Source organism: Canis lupus, chromosome 15 (genome assembly GCF_003254725.2).
Source record: "Canis lupus dingo isolate Sandy chromosome 15, ASM325472v2, whole genome shotgun sequence".
NCBI lineage: Eukaryota > Metazoa > Chordata > Mammalia > Carnivora > Canidae > Canis > Canis lupus.
Window position 1 is genome coordinate 2,612,312 of NC_064257.1, and position 20,877 is coordinate 2,633,188.

The 20,877-nt window shown below is 39.7% G+C and overlaps 1 protein-coding gene across 7 annotated transcripts in view; it reads right to left on the reverse strand.

The window, feature by feature from the left end:
• Positions 1–7,762: 7,762 nt before the first annotated feature.
• The window catches only part of SMAP2 (small ArfGAP2), a 47,231-nt gene continuing 34,116 nt past the window's right edge, over positions 7,763–20,877 (reverse strand). For 5 of the 7 annotated variants that reach the window (XM_025419775.3, XM_025419777.3, XM_025419779.3 and 2 more), the window contains 6 exons: positions 18,781–18,867; positions 17,689–17,770; positions 16,377–16,486; positions 15,423–15,588; positions 14,656–14,972; positions 7,763–9,132 (listed from right to left, as the gene is read on the reverse strand). In XM_025419775.3, the coding sequence (XP_025275560.1) occupies positions 9,007–9,132; positions 14,656–14,972; positions 15,423–15,588; positions 16,377–16,486; positions 17,689–17,770; positions 18,781–18,867 (888 nt within the window). In that variant the 3' untranslated portion in view covers positions 7,763–9,006. Of the gene's footprint in view, positions 9,133–9,655; positions 9,912–12,854; positions 13,317–14,655; positions 14,973–15,422; positions 15,589–16,376; positions 16,487–17,688; positions 17,771–18,780; positions 18,868–20,877 lie in introns of those variants that run through there. The other 2 variants (XM_049094532.1, XM_025419776.3) reach the window with 2 other exon arrangements.

A 20,877-nucleotide genomic window follows, 5' to 3' on the forward strand; every position in this document is an offset into this window, starting at 1 on the left:
TTCATTAGTTTGGCAGAGAAGAGCTCTAGGAGCTTCCTCTTTTTTATTCATTTCTTAACAGTTCTTACTTCACAGATCAGCAAACCAATGTGGGAATTCCATCAGTTGATAAAGACAGCTTTTCCAACTAGACACCCAAGAACTTAGGGACTTAAGATTCTACTAGGCCCTATGGTGAGGTTGAGTTGGGTCAAAACTCCATTACTTGATCTTCATATGCTCCCACTCTAACTTGTGGACAGTGACATTTTGGGGACTTAGGAATTAGTGAGTTAACAGCTAGTATCCAAATGCTGCCCAAGTGCATAGTTGCCCCAATAAAATGGTAATGGGTCCCTTTGGGGAAAGCCAGAAATATACACTTACAGGGCTCTTATACTTAGCTCCCTCCTCAAGGATACCTGGCCTCTGCATTATTCAGTAGGCTCTAGATCTGTGAACTAGAGCAGATCTAACAACAGAATGCGGGGCTACATTTCTATCTTGATGACATCTGTCTCTAAGCCTGGAGAAATGTTGGCTAAACAAATAGGACTTAAGTGTGTGGCCATTTATTATCAATTAATCACCTCCAAAGATCTTGGTATCCATTCTGATTATCATAAACTGCAGACAGGTCACTATTAAAGACTTCTGTTTTGGAATATCTTAACTTCACCAAAAATAGGAAGTCATGACACTACCATTTTTGACCTACAGGGAACACCTAAGTCATGTTTTAATGATTCTAGTACTCCTATAACAAAATATGCCTCAAGCTTTTGGTAAAGGGAGTATCTCCAGGATTCTTATAGGGATAGGTTGGGAAAAGGGGTGACATATTTGGTCCAGAATTCCTCAAATCTTGGATTCTTTTCTCCACAGTAGACAAAGAAATTCCATCATCTCAGCTTCTTGGATTGGTCAATATTATGTTTAGTTTTTATCTATAAAGCATGCCCAGATACTAGATCCATGACATTAAATCTAAAATCTGTGGTAGGTGCATCCATATTAATAAATACCCCCATACTGTAAATTATATCCTTCTCTTCTTGATTGAACACTCTCAATATTTTCATATGAATGCTACTTTTTTTTTTTTTTGCCAGTGACTATACAAGTCCATTCTTTTGGGTATTATTTTCTCCCTGGTGTACTAAGGTGTACTCAAAACAAACTACAAGATAGTCTCACCAACATATTTAACCTGAATCTAACTGGGCCTCTAGACCTAATTTTTTTAGTTTCCAGGTAGATCAAAAATATAGAACTTTCTACCGATTGTTTTGAGCCCTTCAAAAAGTCAATGCCATGGGGGAGAAAAGCTGGCACTGTTCCAAACTAAAAGAAATCAAATAGACATAGTAATTAAATGCAATGCATAAACCTAGATTGCATCTTGATTTTTTTTTTTTTTTAATGCATCTTGATTTTAAAAAAAGGCAGTAAAAGACATTCTTGGGATAAATGGCAAAAATTGAATATGGACTGAATTGGAAATTTTTGGAATATGGACTGAAATATGAACTATTAACTTACAATGGTATGAAAATGGCATTGTGGTTATATAGGAGACTATATCATTCTTAGTGGGCATGCTCAAATACCTAGGGGTAAAGCATCACTATGCCTACAAAGCATACTTTCAAATGATATAGTAAAAAATGTGTTCAACATGAAGTTTGTGAGATTCCTTTCTGTGGCTGTATAGAACTGTAGTTTGATCATTTCCATTGCTGTTTAATATTCTGTTACATGAATTTACCACAGTTGATTCATTTTTCTGCTGATGGACATTTGGGTGGTTGTATCCATCTATACCCCCACCAGCTGCATAAGAGAGTTCTTATTGCTCCACATTCTTGTCAACATTTGTATTATCTTTCTCCATTTTAGCTACTCTAGTAGGTGTTTAGTAAAGTCTCACTGTGGTTTTATCAGTATTTCCCTAATTACTAGTGAGATTGGGCATCCCTTCACATATCCGTTAGTCATTTAAGTCTCTCCCTGAAGTGGTGTCAAACTTCCATTGCTTAGTTTTCACTAAGTTGGCTGTCTCTTTATTATTTTGCAGGAGTTTTTCATATATTCTGGATACAAGCCCTTTATCATGTGTTTCAAATATATTCTCCAATCCTGTGGAAAGCCTTTCCACCGTTTTAATGGAATCTTTTGATAAACAGTTGTTATTTTTAATCTAGCCAACTTAAAAAAATAATAATCTAGTCAACTTTATAAACCTCTTCATGAGTAATGCTTTTTAACTCATGTTTCAGTGTTTTTCCTTCTGCCATGAAGAAAATATTCTCTATTACCTTTTAGGAGCTTTACCATTTTGTATATCACATTCAGATGTGCAATCCATCTAGAATTCATTTTTGTTATGGTGTGAGGTAGAGGGCCAACCTTCACTTTTTTTCTATATGTATATCTATGTCCCAGCATCCTTTATCTGAATGACTTTTCTTTCACTGTTTTGCATTGCTACTTTCATAAATCAATGTGTATGGGCCTGTTTCTGGGTTCTGTATTCTATCCTGTCGGTCTATATGTCTATTTTGCAACAATTCCTCACTGTCTTACTCCAGTTTCATAACAAATTTTAAAATCTGGTAGTAAAATCTCTCCAAATGTTTATTCTTTTTCCAAAATCATCATGCTATTCTAGGTCCTTAACATTTCCATATAAATTTTAGAATCAGGCTGCCAGTTTCTACAAAAAAAAAAAAAAAAAAAAAAGCCTGGTGAAGATAGTTTTATGCAGTGATGGTAGATTGTCTCTTTCTCCTTGAAGTTCTATAAATTTTCGATTTTGAGGTTTTAAAAATGCATACTGGTTTAGAATTCTATTTTCCTTCTCAATTGAATCTTTATTACATAGAAATCCTGTTTCTAATAATGCTTTCTCTCTTAAAGTCTGTTTTGTCAATATATTGATCTCTGCTTACTTTTGATTATTTGTCTGCTCTTTCTTTTCGTTCTTTTATTTTAGATTTTCCCGTCCTTATGCTTCAGGCAAGACTCAAAGAGGCCTTCACTAAAGGAACTTCCAAAAGATATACTCCAGTTGAAGGAAAGCAGTCTTAGAAGAAAGGCCTATGATGCCAGAGAATGGATTTTAATTATCCAATTTGATAATCTCAATATTTTCAATATTCTATTTATTGTATTTTAATTTTTAAATTCTATTTGTTCCACTTTTTTTTGTTCCACTTTTCTATGCTTACTTAAAAAAAAAAGTTTTATTTATTTTAGAGAGAGAGAAGGGAAAGAGAGCACGTATGCTCAAGTGGGGGGGAGGAGCAGAGGGAGAGGGCAAGAATCTCAAGTAGACTCCATGCTCAGTGCAGAGCCCAAAGCCAAGGATCAAATGCTTAACCAATTGAGCCACCCAGGCACCCTTCTATGCTTACTTTTTATTCTTGCTTTGCCTGACAGCTTAAGGAAGAAGTTTGATATTTTTGCTTATTTGCATTTTCTTTTTTTAAAGTATTTTATTTATTTATTCATAGACACACAGAGAGAGGCAGAGGCACAGGCAGAGAAGCAGGCTCCACGCAGGGAGCCCAACGTGGGACTCCATCGGGGTCTCCAGGATCACACCCCAGGCCGCAGGCGGCGCCAAACCGCTGAGCCAGCAGGGCTGCCCGCTTATCTGCATTTTCTTATTCCAAACCTCTTCATTGGTTTGTGATTTACACACTCTATTTCTATTCTTAAGAGTAGCCCTTAGGGGGCACTGGGGTAGCTCAGTGGTTGAGCATCTCCCTTTGGTTCAGGTGTGATACCAGGGTCCTGGGATTAAGTCTCACATTGGGCTCCCCACAGGGAGCTTGCTTCTCCCTCTGCCTAAGTTTCCTCCTCTCTCTACGTGTTTCTCATGAATAGATAAAATCTTAAAAAAAGAAAAAGAGTAGCCCTTAAAACCTACCATGTATATTTAACTGAATACAGCCTGTTTCTCTACCTTCTCAACTCCTTCAATTCACTCTTCAACCCACTATTTCCCAGCTTCTGGCCCTACCATTCCACTAAAACTGCTTCTCCAGAAGTTTCCAAATGCTGAATTCCACAGTCCTTTTATAAATCAGTATCTCAATGATTCTCCTGCTAACTTGATACTTGTGATCATCCCTCCTTCTTGACATTCTAATACCTAGGGTTCCTTGACACTGCACTTTCTTGGAGTTTTTTTGTTTTGTTTTGCTTTCCATAATTCTCTGACACTTCTCATTCTCACACCACCTCCTCTCCTTCTTGGGCCTTTCCTCCTTAATCCTGATTAGGAATTAATATTTCCCCCAAGATTCTGTGCCTAGCCCACTGCTCTCATTTTAAAAATCTATCTTAGGGTGCCTGGGTGGCTCAGTTGGTTAAGGTCTGCCTTGGCTCAGGTCATGATTCCAGAGTCCTGGGATTGAGCTCCACATCCAGCTCCCTGTTCAACAGAAGAGTCTGCTTCTCCCTCTCCCCCTGCCCCTGTTCATGTGCTTGCTCTCTCTCACTTTCCATCATAAATAAATAAATAAATAAATAAATAAATAAATAAATAAATAAATAAATAAATAATCTTTTTGAAAATCCATCCCATATGATCCCCTCCACTCCTATGGCATCAATTATCACCTCCAAGGGGCTGATTCTGAAATTCAATTCTCCATCTTAGCTTCTTCCTTGAACAAACCTCACACTCAATTCCATTTCCAGCTGGTCAATCAGACCTAAATATATCACAGGCATTACAAATTCAACATGCTTAAAACCAAACTTCTAATTTTCTATATTCCTCCCTTGTGAGGTAAAAACCAGCTTCTCCTCCTGTAACTTCTCACACAAGCTAGAAACGTGGGAGATTTGATTCCTTTCTCTCCCTCCATCCCACATCTCATCCCTGTTCTACTTCCTAAAATATTTTTTTTCTGGTTGTTTTTTTCCAAATAGTATTATGTAATTGTTAGGTATTCCAGAAAAAAATGGATTTCATGGAAAAATATGTCTTGATAAATGCTAGAAAACCATGGGGAAAAAAGGTCTTTACTCAAGAGAATGAGAAGACAAACCATAGCTTGGGAGAAACTCCTCAGAAAAAAAAAAACACAACTCTGAGAAACACTCTTTGGACTGTTATCCAAAATACAGAAATAACCCTTAAAATTCAACACTAAGAAAACAATCTAATTTTTAAAATAAGCCAAGACCTGAACAGACACCTCACCACAGAAGGTATACAGATGTCAAGTAAGCATCTGAAAATATGTTCAACATCAGGTCACTAGGAGATTGCAAGTTAAATCCATGACATACCACTACACACTTCTTAGAATGGCCAAAGTAAGAAAACACTGACAACATCGAATGCGAAGATGCAGAGCAATGGGAACTCTCACTCACTGCTGATGGGAATGCAACATGGTTCAGCCACTTTGGAAAAGAGCTTGGTAGTTTCGTACAAAAGCAATCATACTCTTAAACTTATATCCAGTGATCATACTCCATATATTTACCCCAATGAATGGTATAGTTGTGTCCACACAAAAACCTGCACTTGGATGTTTATAGCAACTTTATTTATAATTGCCAACACTCGGAAGCAACCAAGATGTCTATTGGTAATTGATAAACTATGGTACATCCAGACAACGAAATACTCTTCAGTGCTAAAAAGAAATGAACTCTCAAGCCATGAAGAGACATGGAAAAATATTAAATGCATATTTCTAAGTGAAAGAAGTAGATCTGAAAAGGCTACATGTTCTGTGACTCCAACTATGACATTCAGAGAAAGGCAGAATTATGGAGACAGCAAAAAAAAAAAAAAAAAAAGTGTATGTGTGTGTGTGTGTGCACGCGCACGTATCAGTGGTTGACAGGGTCTAGAGAAGAAGGAGGGATAAACAGGAAGAACACAGAGGGTTTGTACCACTGTGGCATGGGATGAAGGTCAACAGTGAAGGAGGTTGTGGGAATGGGGAGCAGGGGGCATATGGGAACTCACTGTACTTTCTACTCAATTTTGCTGTAAACCTAAAACTGCTTTAAATCATGTCTATCAATTTTTTTGAAGCCTTTACCACAGGACTTTCCAGAGCCATTACTATGTGAATATTATATTCTAGATGCACAAGAGGTGATAGAACATGCAGTCTTTCCCAAACTTATTTCAGGGTATTTGTGGAACACCTTTTAGCATCTCATATGCCTCATAAGCAGCTCATGAGCTGCTGCTCTGAGCCACTCCATTCTCCCCTATCCCTCACCTACCAGGGCCCTAGTCCAGCTTTTGCCATCTCTCTGGTCCCCTAGGTCTGGTCTTATTCCCTCAAACACATCATCCTCAGCAATGCAAGAGTGAGCTGCCTAAAACTCAACTCAGATGATGTCACTCCACCATCTGTAACACTAAGGCCAAACCCCCTCCTAGGGTATGGGAAGCACCCATGGCTTGGCCATACCTGTCTCATCTCTTCCACATCAGACCTTACAAACATTGCACTGCTTGTGCTTCCCCAAACGGGTTATGCTCGTGCAGATGTCTTTGTCTTTGTTCACACAGTGCTGTCTGGAATACTCCTTTCCCCACTCCCATCCAACCTGTGGGTTAGCTCCTACCTCTTCCTTAGGACTCAGCTCTAACACCCTTATCTTTAGCGAAGTTCCCCTGACTGCGCTAGGAGACCCTTAGATCCCATAATTTACTGTATAAGCAATTCTAAGTCTGTTGCCCTGTGAGACTGTTTCTTGAGAGCAGGAACTATGTCAGATTCATTTTTCCTCATCTGTTCTTCCCAAATTCTAAAAGCTGATGGGCCCCCAAGGCTCCATCCTCTTCTATCCTTTCTCCTGAGGCATTTCATCTGATCTCACAGCTTTACATACCATCCATAACTCTGATGACTCCCAAATGGACACCTCCAGCCAAACAATTTCCAATGCAGACATGTACACTTGCTCCATTCTTTTTCCAGATCTCTATGCAAGTGGCTGCTTATTCAGGTTTCAGTTCAAATGTAACTAACTTCCTGACTACTCCATCTCAGCGGTCCTATCTTGTATCTGAAATTAAATAGTTTACTTATTTATTTGTCTCTCCTACCACACCATCCCATGAAATTGGGGAGTATTGATTCATTGCTTTATTCCAGAGCCTATGACAGTGTTTGGCACATTGTAAAAACACTTATTAAATATTCATTGAATGAATTAATGCCCAACATAGGTCTGGCACATAATAGTCAACATTTGAATGCCAAGGATCCCCTACTGTGCAAAATGTACCACAGGAATAGCTTCATTTGACCTCCAATATGACCATAAGCTCCATTTTACACTGAGACCCAAAGGTTCAGTGGCTTGCCTGGGAGGGGACACAAATACTGGCAGCCTGATCCAGAGCTTACTTTCTTCACCACTACGCTATCCTCTCATTTGCCTCTGGAAGTATTTAAAAAGTACACTCAAAGGAAAGGAGGGGTGGGGATGAAGGGAGGCCGGTCTCAGTTTCTCTATCTGGTGGGGGAGAAAGGGGACTTCAAGTTTCAATGTTCTGTGGCTCTAGCAGGAGCAGATATCCACAGTTCCCTCAGCTCACAAATCCAGACACCACTGGACAAAGGACATAAAAGGTGCCCTTTCTGACTGCCTGAGCCTGGGTCTGGTCCTTGGCATTTTCAGTATAAAATTTTTTAAGATACAGGAAGTAGGGGACCTGTTCCTGGAAAGCAGAAAACGTAGGTGCAACTCATCCTCCATGAGTGATACACAGTAACAGCCAAGCAAAGGGTCCTTCCCTGCAATATTTATTAAGGAATATACACATACACAGGAGAAAGGCAACCAGGAATTGTGGTTCCCACAGGTGAAATCTTTGAAGCAAAGTTTTCTTGTTTTAATTTTCAAGTAGGGTGAACAACGAGTGAGAGGAAAGCTATCCAAGCTCTCCACCTCATACACCTGCAGAAGGTGGGGAAACAGCAGCCTGGGATACATAGGCATGAAAGAGTGATTGGCAGACTGGGAGAGGGAGGAGGAGGACGGGAGCTATCCATGAGATTACAGTTTTTTTTTAAACTATAAGAAAAAGTCGTAACAGTTTTAGGCTGTTGATAAATTAACTCCTCTCTGTGTAAACCTAAAACAAAAACAAAAACACCCAGAGCAGATGGGGAAAGAGTGGGAGGTGAAATACACATACACACACACGCACACACACACACAAGCAGTACACACGTTAAGCTCTGCATTCCCACTGGAGGGGCTGGTCCTCCAGCCATAGAGCCAGATTCCACTGCAGGGAGGATGGAGGTGGGGCAGGGTGTGTGTTCTTGTATGGGACCTTCATAAAGTCTTTGGTGCTAATAAAGGCTAACTGAAGCGACAAGTCCTGAAGCCTCAGGTCCAGAAAGCAAGTCAGGGCAAGGAGAATATTTTTGCTCATCCTCACAGGAGAGGGTTTGCCTCGGCCCAGGGCTAGGGCCAACCTGATCTAAAACCCAAGGTATATTTAATCTGATTTCAGTACTTTCTTCATTCCCATAATTATGGGAGCATGACGTCTCCCTCTTCAACCAAAAATTTAAACATGTAGAAATAGCTTAGCAACACATACAGAAGTACCTCTAAAGCTTCCCCACTTTGCCTAAAAGAACCACACCTCCAGACCTTTCTGAGAGTCTGATAGGAGGTTTAACCTAAAGGAAAAGTACTCAAAGGTGTGCACCTTTCTCCCACAGTGTAAGTGCCTTCTGCCAACAATTCCTAAGGTGCTGGTGCCAGGAGAGGACTGGGGTTGAGGCTGCAGAGAGAGTCGGGATGGCTAGGGGACATGTACAACATAGAGCAACAGAGAGGTCTGCGTGTCCAGGAAGTGGCTGGGCTGGGCAGAATGCCAAACCCCAGGCAACAGATTGAGCAATTTCTAAACCAAACAGAGAGGTAGGAAAGGGAATGGGATGGGGAAGTTGGGGAAGGAGGAAAACTGGGAGAGAGGGGGCTGAGGTGAGTGGGAGCCATACAGGTGTTTTGTTTTTATTTCCACATCTGAGGGCTGAGAGTCTGATTCGCTGCCTGTCCATTTCCGCCGTTCATCGACTGTCCATAGCTCAGCATGCCATGGGCTCCACAGAAGTTCATCCCAGCCATCTGCTGGGTCATCTGAAAGGGAGAGAGGAGACTTTCAGACCAGGCTGTGGGCATGCAGCCAATTACTGCAAAAAAAGCAGGGTAGGAGTCCTCCTGTCTGTGGGGAGGGGGAGAACAACAGGACAAAGGGGAACTGTTATGGCACAGATCTGCCCTGAACCTTAATAATAGATCATTTTGAGGGCTCCAGACCACGTAAATAAATGAAGGACTTCTCAGAAGGGAGATGTTGACAGAGACTAATGCTCAGGGAGGGAAAGGAGTCCTGGAGCTAGTCAACATAAAAGCAGCATGAGACGTTATTCTCTTCTTTTCTGGTCTCTCATCCTAAAAAGAAGGGGCCTATTGTTAACTTGCCAGCCCTGAGAGTACACAGATGAGCCCCTGTGGCAGTGCTCCTGTCTTATCTCCAGCAGAGTTATTACTGTCAGGGCCAGTGAAAGTGCTCGTGCACGCTCAAGCGGAGAGAAAAGGAAAAAGACACTGGGCTGTTCAGAATGAACAAAGGCAGGCAAAAAAAGAAGAAAAAAAAAAAAAAAAGACCAATGGGCCTTCAGTGTGTGAGAGGGGAAGTTGCTGGGAGAAAAGAATCAGTGGAATAAGGTCTGGGTGGGGCCGGGGCCTCTATGAATGAGACTGAAAGCCTGGCCTCTGGCAGTGAACAGAGGAAACTATTTATCAAGAAAAATGCCTTAAATCTCCCAAGCCCGGTACCTTTCTGTGTAAGTTCTTTTTCTTGAGGAGAAGGTCTATTTTTCAATCCCACCAACTTCTTTAAAGAAAACCTCAAGCTTATAGAAAAGTTGAAAGAACAATAGAATGAAAAAAAAAAAAAGAACAATAGAATGAAACCCATATATCCTTCTTTAAATTCTCAGTTGTTAACACCATGCCCCATTTTCTCTCTGAGATTTATGTATCTTGTGTGGGATCTTCATACACATGTATGTGTAAATGTTTGGTGAACATGGAAAACTGCAGGTATCCTGACATTTCACTTCTTAGTAAGGCAGGAGGCATCTCGTAGGAAAGAGTACTTTCCTAAAATCACAATACAAGAAATTTAACATGAATACAATATTCTAATATAGGTTACATTTTATTTTCATATCCCCTTTGTCTCCTAAGTTTAATATAGAACAATTCCCCCACCACTTTTTCTTTCCTGACATTGTTTTTAGAATCCAGGCCAGTTATTTGGAGAAAATCTTTCAATTTGGATTTACCTCATATTTTCTCATGATTGGATCCAAGTTAAACATTTTAGGCAGTGATATTGTGTCCTTCTTAGTACAAGATACCAGGAAGCACATGATGTTCATTTGTCCCATTGTTGGTAATCTTATGTCTGAGCACTTGGCTAGGGTAGTATCCACTGTGGGCTTTTTCACTGTAATTAGTAATTAATCTAAAGGGTACTTCTAAAAGAATATGTGAATATCCTGTTCTTTCTACAATTACTAGTTGCCATTCTTCTATAAAGAAGGCTTTCCCTCCCTCTCTCCCACACTCATTTCAAAAAATATATCACTATGGACTCATGGATTTTTTTTTTCCTTTGGTGTTATAATTCATCAGTGTCATTCCTTTTGATGTTCAAATTGTCCCATATTTGGACAGTGGGAGCCTCCAGAAGTTGGCCCATGTGTCATTTTGACATGTTCTCATCAGTTTTATAGCACTTCATTGTGTATACAGATAAACATGGAGGACTGAAAATAAGTGAATTAAAATCCCAACTATGAAAGCTAGAAAAAGATCAAAGTAAGTCAAAAGGCAGCATACAGAAGGAAATAATAAAGATAAACCAGAAATTAAGGTCAAAAACAAATAAAAAATATAGAATAAATAAAACAAAATCCTGTGGTATATATGTATATATATTTTTTGTTTGTTTTAACAGAATAGACCACTAGTTAACCTAGTTGAAAGAATGGACAAGGAGGAAGGAGAGCACAAACATACAAAATAAGACATGACAAGGGAAAAATAACCACTGAAACAAGAAACTTTAAAAAAATCATGAGATAGACTGCTTGCTTGGCTTAACCTTTGATAAATGAATCTGAAACCCTAGATGAATTAGCTAATCTACGTAAACAGAGTTTTCCAAAGCTGTCTTTCATAGAACAAAGAGAGAATGCAATCAAAGAATTACTACACAAAAAAGCACAAGGCTCATACAATTGCACATAAGAATTCCACTCAATCTCCAAAGAACAATACTATATAAATCATTCCAGACTATAGAGAAAGGAAAACATGAAAATAGTTTTCATACAGCGGGTGAACCTTGTCACCCAAGCCTGAGAAAGACATGCACACGTGTGGGCACACACATAAGCCATTCCAACAATACCTCTTTGTCCATTTCTTTTTTTTTAAAGATTTTATTTATTTATTATTTATTTTATTTTATTTATTTATTTATTTATTTTTATTCATAAGAGACACAGAGAAAGAGGCAGAGACACAGGCAGAGGGAGAAGCAGGCTCCATGCAGGGAGCCCAATGTGGGACTGATCCTGAGACCCCAGGATCATGCCCTGAGCCGAAGGCAGACACTTAACCTCTGAGCCACCTAGGCGTCCCTGTTTTCAGACTTTTGAATCACTTTGTTTCAGCTGGCTTTGTTTGTATGTAGTATAAAATTAGGCGTTGCTTTGTGAGTCAATTTAAACATCTTTTTCTTTTCATAGGAAAGCTACCTGATGATATGACTGATATGTTTGTTCTTAGTTCTATCACATTACATTTTTACTGTGTTTATTATATTTGTTATACTTCATAGTCTATGTATTCCATTTTATTGTAAAATATTCCTTAGGTATCTATAAAGTTTTGTTTTTTCTTCTAGTGGATACCTTTATACTAATAATTTCTGTCTTTAGTTTCCTTTATCCTGTCCTCAAGCTTCTACCATTTGGTATGTCACCTTATTACATCGTTTAACTTCCACCTTTTCCTGTACAATAATCAATTTATCCTACCTCTTCCTTCTTACCTTCTCCCTTTACCTTCTCTTGTTATGTTTGTTTGTTCTAAAAAATATATGCACAACATATATTTTTTCTATCCTTTAGATTCTCAAACATTTAGTCACCATCAGTTCTTTTGCCAAAATGTCCTCAGTCATCTCTTAAATGGATGTAGCTTAAGTTCTGGTACATTCCACAAGAAAGATATAAGTATGATATTCTCTGATTTCTTGCATATTTAATATTTTTTAAAATAGCCTCAATCCTTGAAAGATAGCTTGTCTGGCTATACTTGTCTCACATGTACATGAGTATCTTGAAAATACTACTCCCATTGCTATGTTTTATGTTGCTGTTAAAAGTCCAATGTCCAAAAAAAAAAAAGTCCAATATCAATCTGGGTGTTCTTTTTTCTTTAAAAATAGCAGGGGGGCACCTGGGTGGCTCAGTGGTTGAGCCTTTGACTCAGGTCGTGATCCTGGGGTCCTAGGATCAAGTCCTGCATCGGGCTCCTCACAGGGAGCTTGCTTCTCCCTCTGTCTCTGCCTCTCTCTTTCTGTCTCTCATGAATAAACAAAATTTTTAATAAATAATAAATAATAAAAATGGCAGACCTGGGGGTTTGGGAGGTAAGGAGATGGTTAGAGCTCTGAGAATTTTTCTTGTTCCATAAAGTTTAAAAGTTTCCTGGAACGTATGTTAGAATTTACCATTCTGGGTCAACCCTCCATACATACTCAATGGACTCTTTCAATATTATATTCAAGTCTTTTATTTATAGGAAGTTTTCTTGTGTTATAGATTTAAATATATTAATTCTGCTTTACTATTTTGTTTTTCTTGGAGAGTCTCCAAATATATTTATGTTAGGCCTTCTTTGCTTAATATCTGTATTACCTTCACTTGGATTTATTTTCCTGCTTCCTATATTTAGTTTCCATTCTCTGACCTGAGTCAAACATTTCTTCAATGCCAAATATATTTTCAGTTGAATCTATTCTCTTCTGGCTAATTTGTAATTCAGACATTTCTAAGACAATTGTGTCTTTTTTCAATTTCTTTCCTGAATTCAGTAAAGTTTCATTTCATAACTTCCAGTTTTTTGTCCATCTTGGTTCTAAGTTTTTAAATTTCTGATTGAAGCTGTTTTGTCTTCAAGTGTTAAAGGACATTTCATTCAGGTTGGTGGTTTGTATAACAGTTTTCTTCTGCTCATGCCTGTTTGGGGGGTGGTGAGAATTTTCTTTCTTAATATGGTTTGATTTTTTTTAAAGATTTATTTATTTATTTATGATAGACATAGAGAAAGAGAGAGAGAGGCAGAAGGAGGAGGGAGGAGGGAGAAGCAGGCTCCATGCCGGGAGCCTGATGTGGGACTCGATCCCGGGACTCCAGTATCGCGCCCTGGGCCAAAGGCAGGTGCTAAACCGCTGAGCCACCCAGGGATCCCTGGTTTGATTTTCATTTTCTATTTAATTCTCATAGCAGTTCTGTATAAATGTCACCCGCCACTTTCTGTATATTTTGTAGTGCCTTATTTTTCTGAATAAGGAATAATAGAAGGTGTGAGGGTTTGGGGAGGTTTACTAGATTTCTTGGTTCAAGAGCGCCCTCTTCTGTTGGTATAATAATATGATTATATGGAAGGAGGGACGAGGATGGTTTATCTTCTCATTTTGTGATTCCCTTTTCCACTTCTCATTTCTTACTTTCCTTTCATCATCAGGTCCCCCCAGAGCACCTCTTCCTTCTAAGTCATCCCCATAGGAGGCGCCTGAGTGGCTCAGTCAGTTAAGCATCCAACTCTGCGTTTTGGCTCAGGTCATGATCTCAGGATCTTGAGATCAAACCGTGCATCAGGCTCCATATTGCTGGGTGTGGAGCCTGCTGAAGATCCTAAGTCACTCACATGACCCTAGAAGCAAAGCTTTTTCCAGAGCTATCATCTTTAATCCTACATATTTCAAGCTCCTCATTTTCAATTCTCCACATAACAAGAGTTCTAATTGCCAAGTCTCAGACCTCTTCTCATCATGCTTCTGGTCAAGGTAGGTCTTTCCAGGGGGTGATTTTGTCTATGCTCTGTCACCTTCAGCCCCCTGCTCCCTCTCCTCTTTCTACGTAGTTTCTCTGATGCTGGCTCTGCTGGATTTGGGTGTTTACTGCCATGTAATTTGAAGTTTGCAGTATTATGCCTACTAGATGTGGCAGTCGTAGGTTATGAGGGGCTTTATTTGCATTCCTTATTTACCTATATAAGTTGCTTTTGTTTTTGAAGATTGTGTGAAGAAATTTAGATTGAGGCAATTACCCTCATTCTACATAGTAACCCAGAACTCCTCAGAAAGTTTGACATTAGGTAGATCTTCTACCAAAAAAAAAAAAAAAAGAAAGAAAGAAAGAAAAGAAAAGAAAAGGTGGGGTGGGGTAGCAAATCTAAGAATGTCTGCATTATCACATTTACACTGTAAGGGTTCAAAGGATAAGGGAAAGATGAGGTGAGACAGTCTTGAGGAAGGCTCAAAACTCTTGTCCCAAGTAAAATGGGGTAGCTTACCTGAGTAAGGTTCCACTGCAGCTGCTGAGCTGGCTGAACCCCATACATGGTCTGGGGAACAGCTGCCATGCCTGCCATGTAGCCAGCCTGCTGGGTGGTCATCATTCCATTTGGCACACCCATCATTGAAGCCTGCATGCCACCCATATAGCCTGCAGGCATGGCCATGGGGGCAACCATCCCAGAAGCTCCTGGCTGAGCTACCATGCCTACTGGTGGGGGCATCATGCTCCCCATTATGCTGTTAGGAGGTGTGACCCCAGGGAAGCTGGGATAGGCCGTGGGATAGGCCATCTGAGCTGGAGCCATGAACATTGCTGCCAAGAAAACATAAATAGAGTACTATTTAAGAGGAAAGTGTCCATCTAAACCCTCACTGGCTACTCCTTTCCAGCTAAATTTCTCAGTAGCATTTCTACTCAACCCAGAATGCTCTTCTACACAGCAAAACAGAGATTCCCTACAAGACTTGCAATGGCTTACCAGTGGGCTGCTGACCTAGCCACTTTCCTTTCAGGCTCCAGGTCCAGTTCTTCAGTCAGACTACACAGAGGTGTGACACCAGACCCCACAAAAGTATGGCTCTGAGTTACATTAATATCTATCCACTGACACTTTGTAGCTTCACAAGAAATATCACGTTCAGGCCTGTTTGGAGAATAATGTCCTGGCCCCCAAAGCAACTGCCCCCATTACAACAAATAATTCCTGCATGTAAGTCCTCATGTTTCTATCTGACACAATGCTACCATCCCCATGAAATCTACCTTGGGCAGGCATTTGAGGTGTCTGGGATCCATACAGTGAAAGGATGGAGTCTTTAGAGAGCTGTTTCTTGCCTGTTTCTTCTGATTTGCTCCCTGGCTCTGGAAACAGGTTCAGGTTTTCAGGAACAGAGCCGGCACTCCCTGCAGTTGGCATGGAACCTACAACCTGAGGGCAAAGAGGGCAGGAAGAGAGAGTAGAATTGGAATGGTCCTCACAGAGGTCTCGGTAAGGACCACCCCCTTTCTCTGCTGCTTCTAACATCTCCAATAAGAATTCATGGGCAAGTTAATAGCTTCCTGTTATTTCTACCACACAAATATCTGAAAATACTAGACAGTTAAGCTCTGGTACAATTCTTTGTCCTACAAACAATGTGATTTAGTGAAAAACAAACAAAAACAACCTACAAATGATGCACCCACAGAGAACTGAGTTTAGATCCCCATGCAGCCATTTACTAGTTGCATAACAAGAGGCTAGTCATATAATTTTTCTGAATTAATGTATCCTCATCTATAAAACACCCATTTTGCAGGGCTGTGGTAAATATTTTAAGTTATAAAAGAAATATGCAAACTGATATACAAAATCACCTAGTGCTGTGCCTGTTCATAAGCAGGTATTCCACGAATGGTAGCCATTAACAGTTTCAAGTCTTTCCCATCTACAAATTCTCTGGCAGTAACCCTCATGCTGAGGAGCTAACCTAAAATATCAGCCTTTACAATGGGACACATCTTCAACAAAAGCCCATCAAATGATCCACTTTTTTTGGGTGGGAGACAAAATGGAATGAATAGCAATCCTAGGTTGTAACAGAGATGATGCAGGGTAAAGGGAAGAATTAAGAAAACCAAAGTCCAATTCCACCAAGGAAGTATGACTTGCTTCCATACTATCAAAATTATCCTTTTTAGAATGCTCTTTAATTCTAAGGAGCCCACATGACTCACCTTTCTGGAAACTGAAGAAGAGGGGGATGGAACAGAAGCCAAAAGATCTAAATCCTTCTCTAGGGTATTGCTGGTCTTACTATTTGCAATGGAGCAGGACACAGGAGCATCTGGAGAGAGAGAACAAAGCTCAACTGTAGCACTGCTCATTAAGCCTATGCCTTCCACCTATTCTAGACACAAAGAAGAAAAAGCCTCTATGTTCTATCAGGGACTTGGAAATCTAGGCTTCTTTTTTTTTTTTTTTTTTTTTTTAATTTATTTATTCATGATAGTCACACGGAGAGAAAGAGAGAGGCAGAGACACAGGCAGAGGGAGAAGCAGGCTCCAAGCACTGGGAGCCCGATGTGGGATTCGATCCCAGGTCTCCAGGATCGCGCCCTGGGCCAAAGGCAGGCGCCAAACCGCTGCGCCACCCAGGGATCCCGGAAATCTAGGCTTCTGCAACCATTTAGCTTGGATGGGGCATCTCACCTTCCCAGGAGCATGCTGGAGAAGTGTGGTGGCCAGCTATCAGGGACAGGGCAGCAGAAACCCAGGCCTGGAAGCTGTATTAGCCCCATACCAAAGGGGCTGGCTGGCTATTTGAGGGGTACAGCTGTGTAGCTTTTATCTCTTTTTCAGAGATAAACGGAAGGTATGGAAATCATAAGTCTAAATAGCTAGTAACCTAAATCAGCAGAAATGCACTGAACCTAAAGTACAGCCATGAGATCTGTGAAAGGTAAAGAAAAGGCTCTATTTCTGACAAGGGCAGAACCACTAGTTCAGGGTTTCAAAAGTTGAAGAAAAATAACCACAAGGTCATCTCAAAGACAGGCTGCACCTGAAAAAATGAGAGGGATGGGGGCATGGCTCATGGCTGCTGGTTTAGTGAAACTTGCTAACATTTACTGAATGCTTAGTTCGTGCCAGGCAAGGGGCTAAGAGCTTGAGAGGAACTATCTCATTTAATCCTCCCCAAAACATTTTTGAAGTAGAGATGCTTATCATCCTTACTACACAGATTAGGAAAGCAATGTTCAGAGGTTGAGTTAACTACCCAGGTCACATAGACACTCAGTGGCAGAGATGGCACAGATGGCACTCTAACTCCAAAGGCATGCTCTTAACCACTACACTATTGCTCTGAAAAGTGTAAACACTTCTTAGACTAACTGCTCAGATGTAAAACAACAGGAAAAACATAAGAGAACAATCTTAACGATGAAGAAACAAACTAAAGAATCCCAACAGTACCTATCTTCCCAGGGTGACAGGGAATTCATCATAATTTGTAAGATTATTGGAGTGGAAACATCTAACTCTTACCAAGGCCCAACAAATCCATGACAGGTGCTGAGGATTTCGGGGAGCTTTTCCGAGGTAGCTGTGGATCTTCTTTTTTCTGTGGCTAAGGTGAAAATATGTTAAAGAAAGAAATAAGCAGGTGTTTTTGAACATTTTTTTCCTTTGTCACTGTAAGGACACAGGTGTTCTTGTGGTCTGGCCACCATTATTCAAGGAGTTACTACCAAAGAAAGAAAATTCAGGAAGTGTCAGGTAAAAGAATCAAGTCAGGAAACCAAAGTGCATAAACCAAACCTAAAGTGAAAAAGAAATCATCTGTGCTTGTTTGGCTTTCTGAAACCAAGGCAACCACAGATCAAAAGATCCAACAAAAATAGCAGGTTTTGGTCCCAGGAAAAGCAAAGAATAAAGGTAAGTGTCTGATGGTACAAGAGCCAAGAGCCAACAAATCTCCCAGTGATTAGAAAGCCTTTAATACCAAAAGGGAGATCGATTTAAAGATTACCTAATTCATTCTGCCAGTATCATTAATGACTGTGTTCTGCAGACAGTGTGATTCAGAATAATAAAAGACTCTTCCTTAAGCAAATAGTAAAAAGTCCTCTCTCCCAAGATTGCAAGCTCTTAAGAGTATCTACTACTACAGTCACAATGTCCTGTGAAAAAAGAAAGGTGTCTACTTCAATATGACATAGTAAGAATACAAGAAGGATTAAAATGGGTTAGTATGGCCAGACTTCTGGACTGTTCTTAACTGTAACAGGAAAATGAGGTAAAGAGGGCCTAATGAGAGAACGATGCAGGTAACATCTGCTCAGGAGGTATCACACAGTCACCACATTATGGCATGGAATGTGCCTCTTGCTCAGACAGGACAAATACAGTTCCCAAACTCCCAACTGGTCCCAAAGAGAAGTGTCACAGAGCAGACTGGGCAACAACAAGGTAATGGGAAAGCATGAGAAATGGCATCAGTGGAACCCTTTGGCCCCAGGTAAAATGGTGCAATAGGCTATCGACCCCACCCCACCCACCAGGAGGCCTGCTACCCCCTCCTTCCACATAAAAACACACCTGAGGCCATCCACCCAGTGCAAGGACTTTCCCACTTACCATTTTAACTTTCTCAAAAACAACAGGTTCCATTTTTTTCTCTGGAGCTGGTTCACTTCCTCTTTTCCACTTGTCATCTTTTTCTTTCTATAATGATTCAACAAAATAAGACAAAGAACACAGGCCCCATGGTAACAAATTATAATTCCAAATGTGCAAAAAGGACACAAAAAATTATTTTTGAATCTTATTAAGGAGTCTGACAAACTCGGGGGTGTCTTTGTATGGGGCATCAGAACTACCTCTTCCACATTAGCCTCAATGCTTTAAGAGGCATCTTTCACATATCATTTAGTATCTCCTCGTTCTGTCTGACTTACCTATGACTCCTGAAATGTGAGCCCAGGCTACCTACAGAAGTTAAAAATGTTTCACCAGTTTGCTGCCCCTCTGTGACCCTAAGTTAAACCTGCTCATGCTTTGAGGGGTCCTCCCTCATCTTGGTACACCAGTAAATAAATTCATGTTCATCTTACTTGACATACATCCTTTGTGATTTTAAATTCAACCATAAATTCTCTCAATCTTCATCTCCTTTTTTTAATATCAGAAACTATAATTTCAAGCTTAAAGATTAGGAAAACAAAAATTAAGGAAATAAGGCCCCCCCCCCAAAAAAAAGAGTTAAAGGATTAAAGTATCCCTTCTAGAGTGTCCTAAATGAGTTGTCTGAATAAAATTTTAAAAAAGCACATCAGAAATAAAAGATGAGAAAGTCTCTCTCAGTTTTTGTTACTTCCAGAGGCAGTTTCATAATACTGTCACAGATTATAATGCTACTGGTCTCATTTTTAACATCAAATAAACATCTAAATGCAAAACAGAAACACTGAGTAAACTTAAAAACACAGGCATATAAAACGAAGTGCATTCAAAAAGATGTTCAGTCTTGCCAATGATGAAAAAGTGAAACCTAAAATACTTTTTTGAGGAAAGAAAAATCTCAATAATACCTAATGTTGATAGGGATGGAGTAAAACTAGCACTCTTATATAATGCTGAGAAGACAGTATAAACAGTACAACCTCCAGAAAGTATACTGGCAAAAATAGGAAGAGACAAATAATGAAGCCCTTTGACCTAGATAATACTATATCTTGTAATGAATCTTTAAAAAATAATCCAAAATGTGGAAATATAACCTATGCACCAAGAAGTTCATCCCAGAATTATTTATGCTGAAGAAAAATTTAAACAACCTTTCTTGTCTTCTATATTGTCTCCTCCACAGAAGGAGAATGGTAAAATATATTGTGATCTAGTTACTCACTGGAGGATGCAACAATTCAAAGTTATAATGAAGGGCAGCCTGGGTGGCTCAGCGGTTCAGCACCTGCCTTCAGCCCAGGGCCTGATCCTGGAGACCCATGATCAAGTCCCGCATCAGGCTCCCTGCATGGAGCCTGCTTCTCCCTCTGCCTCTGCTTCTGCCTCTGTCTCTCTCTCTCTCTCTCATGAATAAATAAAAAAATTAAAGTGATGAATGCTACATAAGTAACATAAAAATACAGGATATGCTAAATTGAATGAAAATAATAGTTATAACTATATAATTATGCCTCCTAAAAGTAACTACAAAAAAGAGGGAATACACCAAAGTGATAATCACTGGTAAAGATTATAAAGGTAGACATGGATTTTCCACTTTATTTCTTGAAGTTAAAAATGCTTTACTGTCCATTTAAAAATAATACTCTAATTAACAGAGCCACTTTTTTTCAATTTGATATTAACTGTCTTCACTTAGCAAATATTAATTCTTGGCATATAAATCTTCACAAGAATATTTTTAGAAACTAAGTACACTAAATAAAAAATTCTTGGAAAAGCTTTTTGGTAAACAGGAGCTATTTCTTTCCTAAGTGAAAATATGCAGTGAGTAGAACAGGCTGTTTACATGGGTACAGTACACCTGCAACATAATTATGAATGGACACTATCTTCATTTGGCAACTCCTTCCTCCTCCCTCATCTTTTGGATTATCTCAGATACTCTTTTCTGACCTCGTTGTGATTTCATATCTTTTGGTACAATGAACAAAAGCTAAGCAAACAGATCACAGTTTTCTACAAAGCAAAGGAAATGTGTGTGCTTTG